Source organism: Leptonotus elevatus, chromosome 5 (assembly GCF_054856555.1).
Source record: "Leptonotus elevatus isolate MCC_2025b chromosome 5, RoL_Lele_1.0, whole genome shotgun sequence".
Classification (NCBI taxonomy): Eukaryota; Metazoa; Chordata; class Actinopteri; order Syngnathiformes; family Syngnathidae; genus Leptonotus; species Leptonotus elevatus.
This window is the reverse complement of record NC_141243.1, coordinates 9,604,920-9,628,251: the sequence shown is the minus strand read 5'-3', so window position 1 is coordinate 9,628,251 and position 23,332 is coordinate 9,604,920. Positions and strand designations below refer to the sequence as shown.

The 23,332-nt window shown below is 38.6% G+C and overlaps 1 protein-coding gene across 4 annotated transcripts in view; it reads right to left on the bottom strand.

Annotated features, from left to right (window-relative positions):
• Positions 1-8,889: 8,889 nt before the first annotated feature.
• sema6a (sema domain, transmembrane domain (TM), and cytoplasmic domain, (semaphorin) 6A) overlaps positions 8,890-23,332 on the bottom strand; it is a 134,523-nt gene continuing 120,080 nt past the window's right edge. For all 4 annotated transcript variants that reach the window (XM_086075105.1, XM_086075107.1, XM_086075108.1 and 1 more), the window contains one exon: positions 8,890-12,309. In XM_086075105.1, coding sequence (XP_085931231.1) covers positions 11,180-12,309 — 1,130 coding nt within the window. In that variant the 3' untranslated portion in view covers positions 8,890-11,179. The remainder of the gene's footprint in view (positions 12,310-23,332) is intronic.

Below are 23,332 nucleotides of genomic sequence, written 5' to 3'. Positions count from 1 at the left end.
TATTATATCTCAGTATACCACAATAATAAACATGTTGTAATATTAAATCTATAATATTAAATCTATAATATTAAATCTATAATATTAAATCTATAATATTAAATCTATAATATTAAATCTATAATATTAAATCTATCGAGCTAGCTATTGAGCTAACTAGCTAGCTAGCTAGCTAGTCATCTATCTATCAATCTAAATATTTACCTATTTGGCTAGCTTGCTAGTTAGCTCTATGTCCGTCTGTCTATCTATCTATCTATCTATCTATCTATCTATCTATCTATCTATCTATCTATCTATCTATCTATCTATCTATCTATCTATCTATCTATCTATCTATCTTTCTTTCTATCTATCTATCTATCTATCTATCTATCCATCTATCTATCTATCTATCTATCTATCTATCTATCTATCTATCTATCTATCTATCTATCTATCTATCTATCTATCTATCTATCTATCTATCTATCTATCTATCTATCTATCTATCTATCTATCTATCTATCTATCTATCTATCTATCTATCTATCTGTCTGTCTGTCATCTATATAGCTAGCGCTCTAGCTATCCAGCTGTTTATAGCCTTACTACAACATTTGTAAGAGTTTCTTGATTATTAAGATGATTGATTTTGTGATTTGTGCAGGACTGGATTATTAGCTCTTCAGTAGACTGACCACGCGTGCCACAAGTTTGTGTAGTTTGTGTTCATGTATCAGGGAGAGCCCTGTATTCCTCTACATTTCTCCTTAATAGACCTATATATTTTTCAACTCAATTTTCCATTGACATCAGATGCTATTAGCTAGCAACATTATTCCAAAAATGCATTTATACAAATAAAGACCTACAACGTAATCGATGCCTCCCCCCTAATAAATCGCCCACCTGCACTATTTGCGGCAATGAAGTGTGAAGTCAGTTTCGAGGCAGTGTCACAACACCACACGGGTGCGAGCTGTCCTGCATCCCGTGTCGGAAAACAGACAGGCAAGCAGGCGTACACGTGACGCACAACACTGTACTTTTATTTTGAGAACTTTCCACATTGGGCCCCAAACTATTCAAGTGTGGTTCAGTCTGTTTGAGCAGCCCACCAAAAAAATAATAAGTCTTTCAAGCTGACCATTTTGTCTCGGAGGACGTTTGAGCCAAAACCTCCACAAAGCCTTGGCTCGTGACCCCGTACTTAGTGGACACATCAGAGGACTCACTTTGGCTCATTTCTTGGTGTGGTTTTATTTCCATGTCACCATTGCTATGACAACTTCAGTCACTTTCATGAATTTGGTTAAGACGCAACACTTTCATGTAGGAGAACAGATGGATCCGAGCAGCTCAAGAGCTTCCCACTTATTAATGTAAGTGTCATTTGATTCCAAAGCATTATGGGTAACATAAATAGAAGAGAGGTAACATAAACATGTTATGTGCAGAGATGTTTAATCTGCATACTTACATTTTTTCCTCCCAAAATTAACTACTGAAGAACAATTACTAATGACTCAGTAAGATGCTGTAATATTAGTCTTTCTTTGTAGAGGATAAAGAATATATGCCTGTGAGTATTGTTATATTATCTGCAGCCAACCAAGCAATCAAGTATGTGTCGCTTATCAGAATTCAACACTAATCTGATTGGCCAACAAAAAAAACGCAATGCAGCTCTGCTTACCTTTTGTTTTTGACATGATAGCCAGGACCTCACACCTGTGGGGTGTGTGGATATTCTCGCTTGATATCACCTCGGCATGATGGTGTCACCCGGCGGCAGTGGCGGGACTTCAGCCATCACTTGAAAGTGGCTCTGGATCTTCACCTGGCCTATCTGATCAAGTCGAACAATTTTCAATAATATTTGATAGTTTAAATAAGTACATTATATATATTAAATAAGTTTAATAATTTAAATAGCCTTTGTAAGGCTGCACAAGTGAAACTATGAATCTAACATGCTAAACTTTTAACATGAGAAATGTCCTGGCTGATCCACTGATAACATAATTTTTGGGGTGATCCACCTGTAAGGTTTCCATGGCAACAAGCCAACCTATCATAACCCAAAACCAGCTGTGATGCTTCAAATGAGGCAGTATTGATGCATTAGTAATCACATGAAATACATTTACAAGGCTCTCAAGTATGTGACATGTGGTCGGCATGGCAACGACAGATGCGATATAAACAATCCCAAAAATCGAAAAATTAGTTTGAAGTCTATTTCAAGTTCATACATGTTTCTGCTTTCCTTGGCTGCCATTAAACTGAAGGCAGAGAAGTTGTTATGAGGACTCACTCAAGGACGCGTGTGAGTCTGAGCGAGTGACCTTGACCAACATGCAGGCAGTGAATCCGAGTGTTGATGAATTTTACTCACCCTTTCAAGGGCACGCACAACACACAATCCATTCAACAGTGTCATAAACATATGAAAATGTAATACGCTTGGCACACTGTATAATTTTCACATTAAGTACCATAAATAAAAATCTTGACCGCCATTTGACATGCGCAAGGCACGACATGGCATGTGTAAAATGATAGATGAATAGACAAACAAGCGTCCAAAAAACAGATGGACAATTGAAAGTCTTCAAGGGGAAGTTAACCGCCCCCTCCAAAAAAATCCTTGATGATAATATGTTCTATGCAACCCCACTAGTCTAAATACGGTATTTTGGTTAATATTAATAAGCAGCAAAATCCAGCAGTTTTTATCAATACCAAAAGGCGGCCATTTTGTCACTTACTGTCGACTGAAGATGACATCACAGGTGCTCAGATCTCAGGTAACAACCAACCACAGCTCAGCTTCAGACAACACGTGAACTATGATTGGTCCTTGAGCCCTGAGCAACTGTGATGTCATCTTCAGTCCACAGAAAATGGCAAAATGGCCGCCCCCTCAGATGGATAAAAATGGCTGAATTTTGCCGTTTAATTCTTATTCCACAAGCACAATACTAATCCGAATGTCATGTTAAGACTAATGAGGTCAGATATAACATATTATTGTCAAGAAATGGTTAAGGATGACTTCCAATTTCAGTGCATGTTTTTTAATTGAGTACCGGGAGAAATAGTGAAAATAAATTGATGAGCTAATGAGATCTTCATCGCTCTCATCCAATCCGAAAAGTTTGTGAGAATTAGCTTATATTTTTTGTTTTGTATTGTCCTTTTGCAGAATACTTAAATTTACTATATTATCACATACACACGATTAAATCTACATTTCATTGTATTTATTCATAATTTAACAACAAATTGAATTTGAAAGCAGAAGTCTTATAAATGTTGGGTCAAAAGGAACCCAAATTTGGGTTCAATAGCTAACCCAGTGGTTTGTCCAAAATAGGGCTGTTACTTAGGAATCTTTGTAGAATTTATTATCCCATTGATTATTCCATCAATATTTTCAATATTTCAACTTCAGCTTCTTAGCCAACCTAAATCCAATCTTCAACCTAATCTGATAGGTCCAAATAATTCACTCAATCTTGGGTAAAAGTAGCCCAATCTGCTCAAAATCTACACCTGGGTTAAGAAAACAACCCAGCAGTGTGTAGAAAATCGTGATAACTTAATATAAAGACTGTAGTAAAATTTTGGGTATGAAGGGATTTGATGAAATACAATTTAATGTAACATCTCTAAAAAAAGAAAAAAAATACATTTAGTAAGAAAGATTAGGTAGACACACCTTGATTTTCTTTGGTGGGCCACAAAAAAAAAAGAAAAAAAAAAGTTGTGTTGTCTCCTATCAGCTGTCAGCACCCAAACAAGGTGAGATGTTGTTGTTTAAAGCGTAGAGACAAACTCCAGGTGTGATGGCACTCATAGGAGACATGTTTTTTCCTCATCAGTCCTGGACGAGCCCGGGCGAGATGTCTGTGTCAGCCTTCATCAAAAGCTGTCTTTCCTCATCAGATGTGCTAAAACAAGCAACGTGTCACATGGTGCTGGTGAGGCGCATGTGTGCCACGTAAGCGGACATTCTTTCAAAATAAGGAGTAAAACCCACCAGGTTTATTTCATTTTATTATTATTATTATTTTTTTTAAGTTGCTTTAAATGACACTAATCAGCATTGATGAATTCGGCAAATGGCGTCACCGATGATGTTTGATAAAAACGAAAACCAAACTCAAATTATAGTTTGTTTTAGTTATTTCTTATAAACCTAAGATGTACTTGTCGATCAGCTTAAACACTACCAAAAATTGTCGGCAAGTCGGACTTTGGACAGCCTCTTCAATCTAAACATGTTTATGGAATGAGTAGATGGAGAAAACACAAACACAAAGTCCACAAGACCTGAACCGAGATTCAAAACGCTGAACCTCAGAACTCATGTTTGCTAATGAATATTGTGGATGTATTGTTTTTTTTGTTGTTGCACAACCTGCATAGAGAAAGCAGCTCACACGCAGGCTTGGAGAGTAGCGGAATAAATGTACCGCCGTTACGTAATCAGATTGCAAAAAAAAAACATGTAATCAGATTACTGGTACATTTAATAAAAATGGGGATTACTTTGAGGGATTACAATTACAATGAGAGATAGATAGAGAGAGAGAGAGAGAGAGAGAGAGAGAGAGAGAGAGAGAGAGAGAGAGAGAGAGAGAGAGAGAGAGAGAGAGAGAGAGAGAGGGCGTGGGCGTTGCTACATGTCGGGGAGGTGGGAACGAACGAACTGACTAACTGACGAACACGCAGGCCGTTTGAAAGGGAAATAGCGAAGAAAAAGAAAAAAAGAAAAAAAAATGAAAGGGAAATAGCGACCGTTATGCACTGGAATTTACTCGAAGCAAAAGTTTGAGCTACGTGCTGTAGCTTCTTGCAAGCTAGCCCGCTAGCCTACAACCACAATGTGAATTACACCTTCCAAACAAATCTTCCTCCCACCAATTCACTATTTAAACATCTATCTATCTATCTATCTATTGGCGCAATCCAAAAGTAATCCAGTCACATTACTTTAATATCATGGTACTTGGATTACATTACTAACTACATTTTTTTAGCAGGTAACTTGTAACTGTAATGGATTACTTTTTCAAAGTAACCCTCCCAACCCTGGTCACACGTCATTATGGCATGAATTTGACTGACATCTTGGCGTGATACACACACACGCGTTCTGTTTGACAGGATTATGTGCTCCATTCCTGAAAACCTCTTCCAGTCTTTTTTGGGGGTGGGTGTAGGAAATGATCACACGTGACCTTAAAAGTGCCCCCCCCCCCCACATTGGATGGGGCAGGCCCTGCAGGTATTAAATGCCCTTCTCCATGTTGCGTACATGCACTAAATGCTTGCGTAGGTCCACATTTGCATGCGAGCGCGTGATATAGAGCAGGCCTCCATCGCATGTGTCTGAGCTGCCCTCAAACATCACCCATGGGCCTCGTTTTGATCCCCTTGTCAAGACCTTGCTGTTCTTAAGCTCCATGCGTACTTCACCCCGTGTCTTCGCTCTCTCTGTGTGTGCGTGTGTGTGTGTGTGTGGTTTGCAACCACACAACAAGGCTTGGCTGTCTTCTTCCACACTCCGCCATCACAAGTCTCTGAAGTATGCTTCTTTTCTTCTTGCTGCTTTTTCACAGCTGATAGGCTTCTGTTTACCCCGCAACATGTTTGGTATCTTGCTGACAACGTTGTGCTGAACGTAGTGCAGCTGGATGATGCATATCTGCTGCCGGGGCAAGAAAAACACTCGTAGCATCATCATCTTATTGTTCAGGTTACCGTGCGACTTCATCAAACTGTTTTCTTATGTTTCCTGTATTTTAGTCATGTAAGTTCAACTGGCTTCACAATAAGCAACATTTAAGCAAGTAGTGAGCAATTCTTGAAAATTGTTTATGTTGTGTTTCTGTAAAGCGCTTTGTGACAGCTACGGCTGTTTGAAAGCGCTATATAAATAAAGATGGCTTGATTTGACTTACTTTCAAACTAAACACAAAACAAAGAATAGTACACATTTTTATAACGACCACAACTTTGTCTGAGGAAAATCTACTTTATAAGATTAATGCTATGAATCAAGGCAAAACACTGTTGACATGCTAATAGTTAGCATCGATAGTTTTAGAAGAAAAATATGTTTCAGTACAAACTTGTAAAAAATAATAATAATACAACAATAAAGCAGGGCTGCATGATACTGGGAAAAACATGCAAAATGCAATGTATCTATATCATTAAAATATTGTTCCTAACAAATTACATCTTTGTTATCTAATGAAATTAAAAAAAAAATGTTTCATGTGGAAAAATAAGCAGGATCAATGTATTTGTATCTAAGCTATTTACATACTTTTCTCCTATTAGGTGGCAATGTGTATTTAAGGTTGCATCTAATTGGTTACAATTTGATGCAAATATTAAGAAAAAAACCCCCAAATAAAATAAACATAATAAAATAATATGAAATTACATCTTTATTATCTAATAAAATAAATGTTTTTTTTTTATTTGCAAAAATAAGTAGGATCTGTATTTATTTAAGTTATTTAGATGCTTTTCTGCTATTGGATGATGATGTATATTTAAGGATGCATCTGATTGGTCAAAGTTTGAAGCAAGCATCAAATTCCTTATGAATTTATCACATGTCTTTGTGATATGTGTTCTTATCACGATGACTATAATTTATATTGTTATTTTTTATTCTCTATGAAGAATGAAACTTATCACTTATAGTTGTACTATTCCAGAAGGAGCAGAACAATCAATTGAAATGCAGCATTAATGATGATGAACAAATTAATTCTTTACATGCTATCAAATTATGTTATTTCTACATTTTAATAAAGTAAAATACAGAGTGCTGTCTGTCCTTACTAAAAAAAAAAACATTTTTATTTTACTTTTGAGGCTAGAACTGATTAATATATTTACATTTACATTAGACCCCCCCCCACCCCCAAAAAAAAAGAAGAAGCTTGATGTGATCTCATAAGATTGCTAAACAGATGTCCAATCACGTGGACTTGCACACATTAATGACAGACCGACCAGAATGGCCATTAAGAAGCCCATTGCCCTCCATTAATAACTCATAGAGAACCATGGTATTGTGTGTGTGTGTGCGCGCATTTTGAGCCTTTGTCTAACATATCAGATGATGATCCCCTGCTTTTATTTATCTGTCTTTTCATGACTTTTCATTTATTCCTGCCTTTTCAGACATACTCTGATTAAAATTTAAAAAAAAAAGGATAAAAAAGAAGAATATGGGCTTTGAGCCATTTGAGCGCTGGTGGCTCCAGACAGTATCAGTGCAGGGATAATGACACACGGACGGGAAAAGCGAGGATTAGCACGCGGCTAAGCTCGTTGTTACCACAGATCGCCGTGCCAGGCCGAGCAGTGAGTGAGGCCCGGCTGCGTGGATTCCGGTTGGGTCGGATGAGCGGATGTGCCCGGGGACCGCGGGGATTGTCGGCCGTCTGGCAGGCTGCCCTGTGTCGCTGCTCATAGGTTGGGATTGACGGGTCGTAATGTCAAGTCGTATTATCTTTAGCGGATTTACACCAGAAAGACCAAAGCCACCGCTAATCAATGATGATTTTGTTGCTAAGACAGGCAGCGAATTGCTCGTTGATCAAATGTAGGCAATCGACTCTGGATGATTGATGATACACATAGAGGCTTTTCTTGTTGCATCTCTTTTTTTTTTCCAGACTTGGAAACTTCTTGCCAAGTTGTGATTAAAATCTGGATCTCAAGATTCATTTCCGTCCCCGTTGAGATGGCATCAAGCAACAAAACAAGGGTAGCGACAGGCAGGCCTCATTAGCTGCGCCATCTGATCTGTGTGTTGCGTTACCGCTGTGGCTCACCTCCACAGTGTCAAATACATGACAAAACACAAAAACACAACATCACACACTTCCTGACAGAGCAACAACACAGCAGCATGCCTCTGTTTTTTTTTAAAGCTGCTATTCGCCTCACGTTTCTTTCCACGAAGCACAAACGTCAATGTCACTATTGAATAGCAATTGCAATAAAACATATACTGCAACGTTAGAATAACTGTTTCACATTTAAATGCAATTCTGCTTTGCATCAAGTTGCCTGGCCTGTTTTTATAAATATTCCTCTCCAATTTGCACACTCCATTTAGCCTTCTAATATGCAGCCCTGTGCCCTGACTAATTACACTGTTATGCAGAGGGATTTGGAGATGGCAAGTGTTCGTCATGGAAACACAAGCCCACTAACAAGGTTAACTCAGTACATTGGTGTCTTTTACTTGCCGTCTATCAGGCAAATTCTTTTATATCATTTACTTGTTCCCATTAGAAATACCATACCAGATGATACCTCTCTATCTCTCTATCTATCCATCTATCCATCCATCATGTAAGCTAGCTAGCACATTGTTTATCTATCTATCTATCTATCTATCTATCTATCTATCTATCTATCTATCTATCTATCTATCTATCTATCTATCTATCCATCCATCCATCCATCCATCCATCCATCCACCCATCCATCTATCCATCCATCCATCCAACATCTATCATGTAAGCGAGCTAGCTAGCACATTGTTTTGTTGCTATCTATTCATCTATCTAAAAACAATGAAACATTAAAATATCTAGTAAAATAAAATAGCCTACCTATCAGATTTGGGGGGCATCTAATTTTGATGTGATACATATTTATTGGGGGTTCCTTTATGTTTACGATGCTCTAATTAATGTGATAATGATTCCTTCAAAGCTCGATTTCAATCTTTAGTTTGTCAAGCAAAAGGCTGCCCAATTGTCACAATGATTCAGATTCCCATAAAGTATATCCTCAACAAAATACAGTAAATGTTAAGAAAGAAGTAAAAGAAAGAAAGAAAGAAAAAAAAGTCAGACATCATGACAAGAATTTTATTTAATTTTTTCTCCTTTTGAAATTACATTTTGCATTAAATTAAAGTGTTTTTTTTTTTATTCCTTTACAACATACATTAAGCTGTGAATCAGATGTTAAGGAGGTGGAGAGAACAGGGCAAAAAACGTGTGACGTCACAATATTTTACAAGCTCACAAGGGTCACGTTATCATCTGGTCGCTTCGCACATCGCGCCGCGAGTTATCGAGGGATGGGTGAGAGACGACAAGGCACACACACACCAGAGAACCTCACCGGCCACTGCAGCCTTACACAATTGCACCCAATTAGATCTTCAACTAGATTCAAACATTTACACAGAATGTGCACATTAGAACATATTCTCTCGTCGTCACATTCTGCGTGTGACCATTTTTGACTTGATGCTTCGTGTCAGGGGGGCGCAGGAACCTGAAAAGATGTAGCATGCTGCATTCAGGAAAATGGGATGTCGGAAACTTAAGACAAGACTCAAAACTTGATTGTGACCTTTATCTTTGTGTATCACTTAGACTTGATATTAGCTGTCCTCACGAGGGTCATTAGGTGAGCTGGAGCTTATCCCAGCAGACTTCGGGACAGCCAATCACAAGTTATTTGGTCAATTTTTGTTGTTGAAATGTTAAGAAAACAAATCATCGACTATCTTAGCCAAGTCTTAAGCCACCTTTTAATCCAAATTCCAGCTTTGCAGCTATTTCCAAGCCCTGATTTTCTCAAGTGGTTTGAGACAAAGTTGGCTTTCCTCCACTGAGAAATTAAAAAACAAATGTTCGATAAAACGTTCACCTATTTACACATACAATACTAAAGGAGTGCTTTGTTGATTTAAGTGTGGGGATGTGTCCTCAAAAATGAAAGGAAACATTAGTTGGACTACAAAGTCGCCTTACAAAATGGGGCGTTTTATTATTATTAGTTTTTAATCATCATGTCTTCACAGGAACCAGCCTGTTTAATGTGACGCAAGAAGCACCTTTCGGTGTCTATTCCAGGTTAGCTCGGGTCGCTAATGCTATGCTAACCGCTAGCGGCGCACTCGCGTAGCAAACGCTTCAGTCAATCGGTCGTGCCGCCGCCTTCTTTCGACCACAAAAAATACAATTGTAGAAAACACAAAAATGGAAGAAAAAAAAAACACTCAACAACAATGTCTCGGTGGACAAGTAAAAGAAAAGCTCGCTCATGGCACAGTCAACAACATGAACGTGTGTTGTTGTGTATGTGTGTGTGTGTGTGTGTGTGTGTGTGTACATGTCTAGGGGAGCAGAATTACAACGATAACACCTACATTCTTTAATTGCATTTTTATCAAATCAGGGAAACATGATGTAAGAAAGAACAAAAAGTAGAAACACTAGTTAACAACTATCGAAGAAAACATTGTCACTACGTTAGGGTGTAAGGCACAAATTTACATGTGGGGAGGGGTTAAAAAAACAAAACAAAACATTTTTCTCACTCACTGGTCGTGGTGTTTCTTTATATGACGTAGATGTGGCCAATCAGGAGCGACGTTACTGAGTCACACAGAAACACACACACAAAAAAAAACAACAGTGCTGATTGGAGGAGTAAAAAGGGGAAATATTCCTTTGAAATTAGAATCGTCTGTGACAGTAAAAGTCCATTGTGGCACGCTGTAAATAAATATCTTCTGCTCCTCACCGTAAGTCATTAAGAAAAAAAATCTACTGGCTCCAGTTTAATGACTTTAAATATGTGATTTTTTTTTTTTTAATCACACTTGATTAATTCATATTAAAAAGATCTCTCCGCCCTCTGTCTTTGTTGAGCCTAAAAAGTCTTTTTGTTTCTCTTCAAAAGCACTTCATAAAAAATAAATACAACAAGCTATTAGTATTAACAGTCAAGTGTTGTTCAGTGACACGGGAGGATTCTTCCGGCACAGGCCCGTCCAGGCGGCGACTTGATTGCGGTAACACTTGGAGGCTTTTCACAGTATTCCGACAGGCAGCTGACTCAGTTCAGTCTCCGGGTCCGCTGGCCCTCAATGTACTGTACACCCAAAAAACCCACCCGGCCCCTCCTGGCCCACGTGAATCCATTTTGTCCTTGTAGAGATCAAGAAAGCCTCCACTTCTCCATGCTACACAGATCAAATCGTCGGGGTCTTTCCCCCCCCGCTTGGATGTTATTTACACGTTCGTATAAAAGAAAGTGTTTTCTTAAAAAAACTGTGTTGCATTACCAACTGTACTGTACAGCCAAAGAAAGAAGTGATCACTTAGTCCGTCGGGTTTCCATCAGACTATGTGCAACCGTCGCTGGACTTCACCTTTGTGGACAGCGACACAATGGACGGCTTAGGAGGGACGTCGGGCTTGAGGTACTTGCCGCCTCCGCGGGGCAGCGAACCGTACGCGCTCATGGTCGGCTGCCGCGACAGCGATATGCCCTGCGCTGTCATTTGTATGGAGTCCACCCGCTGAGGCGCGGGGGGCGGCGTCTCCACGCGGTTGAAGCTCTGGTGCCTCGCCAAATGGGAGGAGTTGGACGAGTTGGTGTTGTGCTTCTTCAGGCCGGACGCGCCCGAGGCGGAGGACGACGAGCCTTTCCGCAGACCGTAGACGGACGAGTGCACCTCGAGGCGTTTGCCCATCTGCGGGACCGCCGGTGGGACGGTGAGGGACGCCTCCCGTTGGGGCACACGGGGCGGCAGCACCGCGTCCGGGTCCACCATAGTGAGGTTGTGGTGCGGGTTCTTGACCGTCTTGTACTCCAGGGTGGCGCCCTGGTCGTCCATGAGGCCCATGGCGAGGTCGCTGGGGTGAGGCTGTTCCACGTACTCGTGCAGGTGAGGGGGAAGTTGGTGCTGGTGCTGCGGCAGAGGCAATACCACCACGCTGGGGATGTGTCCCGGGGACGCCCTCAGGGGCAGGTCCGAGATGACGGGGGAGCCAATGGGCGGCATGTCCTTGGTGCAAGCGTTGATGAGGTTCTGGTTCCGCTCCCACTCGCGGCTCCCCCGGCTAGGCTTGCGGCGCGGTTGCATGGGGGTCGACTCGGGTGTCGGCAGCGCGGTGAGGTCCAGGTGGTGCTGGTCGGCTTTGATGAGCATCTTCCCGTTGGCCGTCAGGCGCACGTTGTGCATCAAAGGCGTGAGTATGGCCTCGGGTCGGCCGTCTTTGGCCTGCGTCTCGAACAGGCCCGTCAGTTTGGTCACGCTGTTCATGGAGCCCCGGCGCGAGTGCAGGTGGTGGTTGTCCTTGTCCTTGCGGCCGGGCAGGTCCAAGTCTCGCCGGCGGTGGTCGCAAACGCAGTAAACGATAATGCCGGAAAAGATGGCGCCCATGGCGAACGCCAGGATGACGGCGATGGCCAACAGGGTAACGGGAACCAGCTGGTCGCGACCCTTCTGGTAGCTCTCGCGGATCACACCTGCAGAGAGAAAACGGTCACACGGTGAGGTCCAACTACAACACAAGAAACGAGAACTATAAAGCGGTAAACAATCTTATTTGCCTGCTGGTTGAGTATTCGCACTTGTGACTAAAGCCAAACTGTGGCAGGGTTTTTAATTTCTGGACTTGGATTTGACACCTCTGGACCCTGAACTGTTCAACAGCCAATCACCAACAACTACTGACACTCACATTCACACCCTTGGACAATTTTAAATCTTCAACTCATTTGCTCCCAAAAACGTATAAACGCATTCTATTTTAAATATTGCCGTGGTTCCAAAAATGTATTCATACCGTTTTTATGTGTTTTTTTATGCTAGAGCATACAGAAGGCTTTAATGCAGCTTCTGACCTGAAGAGGTCGCTTAAAGCAAAGGTAGTTATAACAAAAACGGCCAGCAGGTGACAGCAGAGTATAAGAGATCAACCAGGGCCATGTTGCAACAAGCTTTTCCCCAATGTTTTAAACAGATTTGTGAATAATGATGAAACTTAGCTATATTCTGATGCTAATTGCTGCAAAACGGAAACAGATAGAAATATACTTTTTTTTCCTGATGAAAGAAGCAACTCTAATCTTTATTTTGGTAGGTGCCATGTTTTTATAGCAATAGAACACAATACATTGTGTGGGCCTTGCAAAATCAGTCAAAATCCTGTAAAACAGCCGGGAGCGAAGGGGGTTGCTTCAGTGAAACTGGCTGGGAGTGAATGAGTTAATTAACCTAACATGCAAGCTTTTGCCCATTTGGTGAATGCAGTTGTTGCTGTGCAACAAACAATTTACGCGTGACGTTATCATAGCAGCAGCTTTATCAAAACAGAAACAGGAGCAAATAACTGAAGACTTGAAATTCTTTTTTTTCCCTTTGCATTACATTACAAATTTTGTTGCTGCCCATTTCTAAGCAGTTTCCATTTTTTCCTCACAAAATTACCATAATTCTTTGAACAAACCATCTGGTGGTTTCAGATTACTGAATGACTATGGGATGGACATAATAACCCATTACTCAATTAACTGATTGTTATTTTCCGTTAAATGGGTTGTTGGTTGAAATATTGGTTCCAACCAGAAAATGGGCCGTTGATTCAGTCATAATTAATTTGCAGACTGAAGTCTCGGGACAGTAAAATATCGAAACTTGCCTGACTTCCACCCTGTGGCCATTTTCTTCCTCACAAGTGCTTTCGTCAGTGAAATTATTTACAAGCTTGAAATTGACAGACGAGCCGGGCCAAACCCTCCTCTGCCCCTCCCCTTTGAAAAACAAAAGTGACGTGTCTCGACGTCAGTGGCAGTGAACATTTGGATTCCAGTGGAGCTCCACAGGCGTCAATGGCAGTGAATGAGTTAAGTCAAAAAAGGAAAGGGTCGGAGGCACTTGCGCAGTTTGCTTGAGGAAGAAGCTCTTCGTTTGAGCAAGCGATAGCTAACGGCTAACTGGCAAATGAGCTTCACTCATCAACAGATGGGGCTCACTAAACAGATGACTAAAGAAGTTGAAAGACCTTTTTCTAAGAAAAAAAAAAGGGTTGCGGGTAATTATGTGTATAATTGGACTAACGTCCCGAAAAGACAGAAATTATACTGAATTAAAAAACTAAAAAGATTAGCGGTATCATAACAAACACGCAAATGAAAAATGTTTTATCCTCTCATGAGTAAACACCTTCTCAAATTGCTTTCGGCAGCCACATTCAATATTCTCCCTCAAATCCAATCTCAGAGTGTTTTGTTGAGCCTGATTCACATTTCAAATCCCAGATAAAAAAAGAAAAAAAAATCTGCCAAAATGAAAAATGATATGAATGGGAATAAAGAAGGCTGAAATGTACCACAAGGCTTTTTTTCTTCTTGGATGCAAATGGCTGACATTACATAAAGCTGCCATCCAATCGAAGAGAATTAATTAAGAAAAAAGCGGACGCCGAAGCAAACGAGCTGTGTCATCACGCACAGGAGGCCAGTGGAAAGCAGATATCAACGTGTCCGACCGACACAGACGGTGGGGGGAAGTAATGGAGTGAAAACACTTCATACATGTACTTAACTACATTTTTCAGGCATTTTTACTTTTTTAAGAATAGAATTCTGTCAAAAACGGCCAATTAATTAAAAAAAATTATAACGACCAAAATCACTTCTTTGTTGGTCCCTTAAACTTAAAACAATAAAGATATAAATTAAAGGCAAAACATTTGACTGAAGAAAAACAATTGTGACAGTTTCTGCTTTTAAAAATGAGGTAATACGTATTTTACTATTTTTACATCCATTTTCTTAACCGCTTGTCCTCAAAAGGGTCGCTGGAGCCTATCCCAGCTGGCTTCGGGCAGTAGGAGGGGTACACCCTGAACTGGTTGCCTGCCAATCGCAGACTATTTTTTACATTGTTATCATAAGCTAGTTTAACATTATTCAGTCAGTTCAAAACGTTAGCACGTGAGCTAATACTAGCTAATACTCTGGGTTTAACCAAACAAAAATGCACACCCACTAACAGACTGCCTATGGCTGTGTTCCATGTTCCAAAATTATTTTCTCGGAGTTGTCTGGTTTTACACTGAAATGACATCAAAGACCTCTTTCAAATCATTTTTCAATAAGAGTTCTATTTTTTTTTCCTTCCTAATTTGCCTTATAGTTACTTAACTCATTCACTGCCATTGACGGCTATAGACGTCAAAAATTAATTTGGACTATTTCTATTAGTTTAACATTTTCCCCACTTTTGTTAACAAGAGTATGAAAACCTAGAAACATTTAGAACAGATATAAAATGTGTGATTAATCATGAGTTAACTAGCGATTAATTACAATTAAAAATGGTAATCGCCTGACGCCCCACATTTTTTTTAATAATAAGATAATAAAAAATTGGAAAAAAATAAAAACAATTATTTTATGTATTTATTTAAAAAAAAGAAAAGATTGTTAAAAATTAGGGGTGTCAGGTGATTACATTTTTTTGAATCGTAATTAATCGCATGACTTCACTCACTATTAATCACAAATTTTACATCTGTTCTAAATGTACCAAAAAAAATCTAGGTTTTCATACTCTTGTTAACAAAAGTAGAAACAATGTTAAACTAATATAAATAGTTCAAATGAATTTATAACGTCTATAGTCGTCAATGGCAGTGAATTAGTTAATTTAATAAAAATGAAAAATTATCAGCTTTAATGTGGAAACCAGAAATAAAATAATAATAATTTGACTAAATTCACATTAGAATTGAGATACAGGTGGATCTCAATACATTTGAGAATTGTTGCTGCTATGTGAAAAACACTTGTGTAAATTGTTTTTATAATTTTTATTTTTACGTTTTTTTTAACGTTTGTTTGCATTCAGTTTCATCCCAAAAACATAATAATAAAAAAAGACAAAAATGGACATAAGTGTTTTTCACATATCAGTGCCGATATAATTCCTACCTAATTTCTGTATTCAAATTTTTTTGGGATTGTAACAAACTAAAAATATTTCACTGAGAGTTTCGTGAATCTGCACTGAACTACTGAAAGAAATCGTCTCGTGCTGCATTCAGCTTAAACACACCAGGCTCAGCGGCCAGATTTATTGTGCGTTCACACATGACCTGCGCTGCACACGTGTCGTTTAGCACTGACACAACATCAAGCAGGTGGGTTCCATCTCACGCACACACACATACACACTGCCTACCTCACTGTGTCGGCATAGCGTGACACTCTTATGAGTGGCTCTTTCCAAAGTCAAATATCTTTCAGAAGAAAGAAATTACTTGAAAGTGAGATGTAGTAAAACATCTTGTGACAATGAAGTAAACGCATTAAGAGTGCATCAAAAGGTGCAATTATGTCCAACCCCGGTTTTATTGTAGAATACGTTTTTGGAATGTAACCCAGCAGGGTGTACATCCGTAATCCTCCCTCGCTGCTCTGAGTTTAGAAACAGGACCCCGAGCCCACTTTGCGATGTGAAATAAAGTGCCGGCCAGCGTTACACTGGAAGATGTATGAGAACGTGCTGGCAAACACGTACGTGACTTCTCTATTTAACGGGGTGACGGTGACGCGCGGCTCGGTTATATTTCACCGGGAGCTTAAGTCAACATTTTAGCCAGACAAAAAGTGGCCGCGCCCGGCTGAGGAGATAGCGTGCGTGGCGTTATCTAAGGTGGAGAACAAAGCCGAGCATCGACCCCGATGACTCGGGCCTAACATCTGCTTCCCATCTCTGTGGCTGATGTCTGAAGATGACCAACAAATAAATACTTTCTCTGCTTCACTTTCATTTTAACTTGGATTTTTTTCTTCACTTTTTCCTGCTTGTCAACTTCGCACGTCGTCACCTTTTGCAAAGTCACATCTCCAACTTCAAACAAATAATGGTTTTATTCAGCATCCTGTGAGGAGATTGCAGGCTACTATAGATTTGTTTGTTTAGATGCTAGCTGTTAGCTTGTAAACAAACAGTTAGCGGTGATGTTGCCAGCGCAGCAGTTTTATCAGAACAGAAATGTCGTCATCTACAGACTTACCGGTATCTAGATTTTTTAAAAAGATTTAAAAAAAAATTGGGGGGGGGGGGTCGACTCCTATTGGTCAATCAAATGAGCACATTATGGATTTCAATGATGGAACAATCTTTTTCAATTTTTTGGGGGGGAATAATTACACTTCAAGGAAATAATGACAACATGTTTCTGTAGCTTTTTCAATGCTTTTTGTTTGTTTTTATTTCATTAGTAATAATTTGTATTTATTTTGTTCCATCTTTTAACTCCTTTTGTTTTTTGATTGTCATTCTTAAAATATTTTAGTATTTTTCATTTTACTTTTAATATATAGTACTTGAAACAATATTTGTTTTCACATCATTTTTATTATTTATGTTTTTATTTTAATTGTAATACTTCTATTGGCAGTTTTTTATTTGTAATGTTTTGTATTTATTTTTACCTATCTTTTCATTCATATTTAGCGACAATTTCATTTTTATTTAATTTAAAAAAAAAAATTCATGTTGTGATACTTTCATATCTCATTTTAAAAATACTTTTTTTTTTTATTTGATTTTAAAACTTTTTTTCTAATTCTGTAAAAAATACTTACGTTTGCTTTCATGTCATTTAATATAGTTTTTAATTAGATTTTTGGATACTTTAATTTGTAATACATGTTTATATCATCTGAAATAATTTTAATACTTAATTCTGTTTTTTGTCATTTTAAATCAAATTAAAACATACTTAACATGTATTTTGTTGACATTTTTTGTTGACATTTTTTTTCATTTTATTTGTATTACTTTTCATTTGTTTTGTACTTTATTGTTTAGCTTTGAATAAAAGTACATTTTACATATTTGTCCTTTTATTTAGTCAATGTTTTATTTATGTTTGACATTAAAAAGTGCTGGCTTTTTCCAAACACTTCCGTCCCATCATTTCATACCTAAAATACGATGATTTACATGTTTTAGTTTAAGGAATGACAACTTTAATTTAGCCCTGCATTTTTTTTCAAAACTGTTTCTATCAGTTCTTTCTAGGGAAAAAAAAAAAAGGTCATAGGTTGCAAATCCTCTCATGTTCTTAAAATGTTTGCTAAATGTGACTGGGTTCATATCCCTTTGTTCCCATTTTTCCCGACAGGGAGACCAACGTTCTCTGCCGGCGTTTGGAGGTCAGAGGGCAACGAGTCAATCTGGTCGAACGTTTAATTGAAGAAGGCCGACTGTGGCGCTTTGTTGTGGTTTGGGTGAGGTTAATGCCCTGTTTAACCTTCGCTGCATGCCTCTTCCTGTCTGACTTTGTTTTCTGTGCGTAAAACTAAATCCTTTCATTCTCTCTTGTGCACTTCCACGGATCACATGACGCTCGCTCGCACACTTCCTGAGAAGGAAAAACTTTGAAGACCCCCAGCTTTCATTTGACAAATTGTTTCCCGTCATCAAAGAGAACAGAGGACACTGAAGCTGTTTTAATTTGCCGCTTGTGTTCCAGGCCTCTTTGGGAATATTGAACATTTTTCAAAAACTGGTATTCAGATACTCAGATGTGTTCGTTCTGGTTTTACAGCTAATATGTGTGTACCCCAATTCAAAAAATATTTGTCTAAAATAATCTAAGATTCCCTGCTTCAGCCATGATTTATAATCGGGTTTGTTGACAAATGCAACAGCAGGCCTTCTCCATCCATCGGCCTGTTTGATAGATTTAGATTTCACGTGCCCTCCAGATTGAGCATCCCCACATTCCACGTACATAACTCCAGATCCTCTGATACAAATTCCTCGCAGTCAAAGCAGCCTCGGCTACATGTAGAAGCGCCTTAGTGGGTGTTCAAACACACGTTCACGCTGCTACTTTTATCCCGTCAGGCGCTGCTCCGGCTGACTTAAAGCCACAGAGCTGGTCTTTGTGTTGACGATGGGAAAACGCTCAAAGGTGGAGAAGCGTCACAGCGGGCTGACGGGGACGCCACAAACTTCTTAGCGCCGCAAACTCGCAGACATTGTCGGGGGGGGGGGGGGGGGAATATGAATACTGAGCTTCATCAAGCCAAAACGTGTCCACATCACAGTAGATTTTGACGCTCTAAAGAAAGAGCTCATTATATATATATATAAAAAAAAGGGAACATTATAACTGAAATACTGACAGATGTTGCTATTTAAAACAAGGGTATCAAATAGTATTTTGTTTTGGCTTAAGGGCTTCCCTCGCAATTGAACTGTCATGTGTAAGCCACTGTGACGAATGAAAACGGACAGCGCTTAGCAAAAATAAATACAAAATACAATATAGTGAAGTTATGATGACTTTAAAGTGGCAGTCTATCTGGTTTTAATCAGTATCTTTGTTTTAAATGCCATTTTAAATACAATAATAATAACAATAAAGGCATTTACATACTGCACATTTCCTTAACACGTATCATTTGAATTACAATCTATTTTTAAAAATACTTATTTAGCCTATAGTTCAAATGTTTTTACAGTCTTGTTTTTAATGTAAAAGAATGCACCAGAATAAATGGCATTCAACAGTTGAATTGGCGTGTCTTGAATTTTAATGATGCTACATGCTAACTGAAACATGTTTGTGTGTGTGTGTTTTTTTAACAAGCTTGGTTAGCTAGTTATGTAACCACCTAACCTAGCCATAGCAATATTTCTGAGCATCCGCCCCCCTCACGATATGTTTTTACCCAAAAAAAAAACGAAAACAGAAGTGGCGATTCTGTTAAAAAACTAAACTAAAAAACAAGCAAGTCGGCATTAGCATGCTTAGCGGTCCCCTCTTAGCCACTCGTAGCAACATACATAACCACACAGCTCAAGCTAGCTTCACAGCAAAGCTAGTCAGCGCTTTGGCACATAAAAAAAAAATAATAATAATAATTATTGACAGTGCTACTTTAACATGACAGGTGTTCTGGCTGGTTGTCCACTATTTGGCGTAGCCACGGTAACAACACTGTTCTTCTTCAACAAGCCAGTACGTATGCCATTCAAATGCTTTTCACGTTGTTATATTTTCAAATTACAACATATTGTTTCTATAATGATCCAATTAAAGCTTATGCGTGCGCATTACTGTGGCACTCACAGTAATGTTGTTATTCAAAATGAAAGACGATGCAAGGACGGCGCACTAATGAGACGCTTACGATTATAATTGAAGGCCTGATCTTTTAATTGCGCAGCTCTGCTCTTAACGTCAACTCACTAACCGATGCATGTCTGTACATGCATCATGTTGTTTTCAATGATCACACTGACAGTCCGCACTAATTAAGTATCACAGTTTGTATTAGTGTTTTGTTTGTTGATGTTAGGACGTGCTGCGCACATCCATTTGTCCAGTCACAAACAACTTCCAAATGTTAAGTTTTTGGGGGTTTTTTAAGCCATAAGTGTATGCTTTGTATGTACTTTTGCCCTGGCTAGTGTTCAAGTGTGTGGATCACGCCCAAACAGATGCTGCCTGATGGTGACGAATGTCAGCAGCAATCCTAAATGGCAAAATACAAAACAGTCCGAAATGAGAACCGAAACCTGTATTTGAGGCAGAAGGCGTAAGCAAAACACACAAATGGTAATGTAGGCTGCGAAAATTAGCCAGCGCGAAGAGAACAATGAGCTAATCAGGGGAGGAAATTGCTGCTTGCGTCAGTGGAGGAAGTGCGTAACGTCAGGAAAATATCAAGGCTGCTGTTTCTGTTATGAGTCACAATGAGACACCGATTATCCACCTGTTGCTACCAACACACGCACACACACTCACACTCACACACACACACACACACACACACACATGACTCTCTGAGCTTTTGACCATTAAGTAGCGCTCCAAATTTACTGGCCAAGATTGGAGAGTAATAATGACAGGACTGGGATGACAGGAGCGTCCTGCAGGCCCCCAGCCCCCCCCCCCCCCCCCCCCCCATTGTCGCTAACTCATGACCCACATTTATAGAACGATAAAGTGAATGTATTGTTCAAAGATCGCCTTTGAAAACATGTGAACAGCACAGTCAATTCTGTAGAGTAAATGTTGCTATTTGGTCCCACTCCAAACAGAGTAAAATTTACACTTGGAAGAGAGTAAAATATTCAGAGTAAGTTTTACTTAAAGTATTTTTAGTGTGTACGAGAGAATTTGTCTATTAATGATTTTTCACTCAGAAATTCTTAGTAAATTTTTCAGAGAGATTTTGACTTAAACTTGACTAGAGTCACTTCAGGTTGGGAAGCAGTTAATGGAATCCCTGAGCCACGCTGCTCCTATTGTGTGTTAGTATATCGCTCGAGTCAGCTGGAATCTTTGTACCAAAAACAATGTTTTTGGTCTCCTTTTGGATATTAGCAAACTGTGGGAGTGGCATAGCTCAAGTGGTAGAGTCTCCCAAGATGAAGGTCGTTCTTCAATCCCTGTGTAATTTTTTTTTTTTTATAATAAAATTTACTCAAAAAATGTCCTTCTAAAATTTACTTTGAATTTCTGAGTGAAAAAAAACTTTACTAGGTTCTTGTCATGGGATAGGCCAATTCTCTCAAACACAGTAAAAAATACTTTTTTTTTTGTAAAACTTACTCTGCATATTTGACTCTCTTGCAAGTGTAAATCTTACTCTGCTTAGAGTAAAATGTACTCTTAAATTTACTATGAGTGCGTGCACGGGATATGTTCCAAACACTGACAATAGGTTAACATTTAAAATACGGATTAAAACACCTTTTTAAAGATGCTGGGCTTGGTGGCACGTGAGTGTCTGAGTGTGAACTGTAGCCGACAGCAGCTCCTGTGTGAGTGTGCTCGTTCTTTCACTTTCAGAATCATTTACACATAAACCTTTTTTTTTTTTTAAGTAAAAAAAGTTTATGTAAGTTAGTAAGGATATTTGTTAATGTTTTTCTTTTTTCCCTGAGTGAAGATTGACATGCACAAGGAGTAAAAAATTAAAATAAAATAAAAAGACCAGCTGGAAAGCCAATTTGAACATTTGTGAAGCTTGTGAAATTGTAATAAATGTAATTTTTCAACATGAAGCCTATTTAATTAAAATGTTCCTATTTAATATTATTTACATTATTCATATTTCAAATGATTTAGTTTTCAATTAATGTATTTATTTCTCAAATCAATCCAAAAGAAGAACCATTTATTTTTCATCTTTAAATAAATAAATAATTTCAACCAACATTTAGATCTGTCCAATATTGATTCTCTCTTAGAATATTTGCAATCCTATTTTATTTGTGTATGAATCTGCGGTTTGCTGAGGGTTAAAGCAGCGGGTTGGCGGTGCATCATAAAAAGGTCTGACAGCATTCGGGGTCATTCGTGGCGGTTAACCTTCAAGATTGACATCAGCAGCATCCAAGCCGAAATGCTCGGCTTCGGCATAAGTGAAAAATAAATAAGATATCACATCTCAATGTGAGCGAGGTCATACTTTTCGCCAACAGCTGTCAGCAGGCTGCATTTAATGTCAAGTCGTGATGTTTTAATGAACGACTGTAACGTTGCTAAAGGCTGAGCAGTATTGGCAATATGCTGTGTTGTCCGATTATGTGCAGTATATGACCCTCAAGACAAGGCTGGGGATGAATTTGAAATCTATATATATATATAAGTCATGTTGATGATGGTGGAAATGGTGAAAAGCAATGTAGCCATTTTTTTTAATTTATGAACTCATTCACTGCCATTGACGACTATAGACGTCAAAAATTCATTTGAAATATTTATATTAATTTGACACTTTTTCCACTTTTGTTAATAAGAGTATGAAAACCTAAAAACGTTTTTTAATTGTACATTTAGAGCAGATATAAAATTTGTGATTAATCGTGAGTTAATTGTTGAAGTCATGTGATTAATTACAATTGAAATTTTTAATCGCCTGCTGCGATGTAAAAAAAGAGATAAAAAATTAGGGGTGTCAGGCGATTACATTTTTTAAAATTGTAATTAATCGCATGGTTTGACTAGTTAACTCGCGATTAATCACAAATTTTATCTGTTCTAAATGTATAATAAAAAAATTCTAGGTTTTCTCACTCTTGTTAACAAAAGTGGAAAAAAATGTTTAACTAAGAGAAATAGTTCAAATGAATTTTTGACGTCTATATCTGTCAATGGCAATGAATGAGTTAAATCACCTAAAACGGAGCATTTCTCATTCAATTCAACCATTTGAATTTCTTGAATAAAAAAGGTAAATTTTTAAGAAATCTACAATTATTATTGTGAAAAAATGTAGATCAACGTCACACGACATCATTCCAAATCAAATCAAATGAGATTCCTCAGTTTTCTAGTCAAAACACTTTTTTTTTTGTGCCTTCCTGATTAGATTTCTAAAATTGTTACGGCGCAGAGAAGTAGAAGTTGACGCAGGGGAGACATTCTGCTTCAAACTAGAATGCTTTGGTTGGAGACAACCATTGTGTGTTTCACCAGGCATCCTCCAATCATTTTCAATACTACAT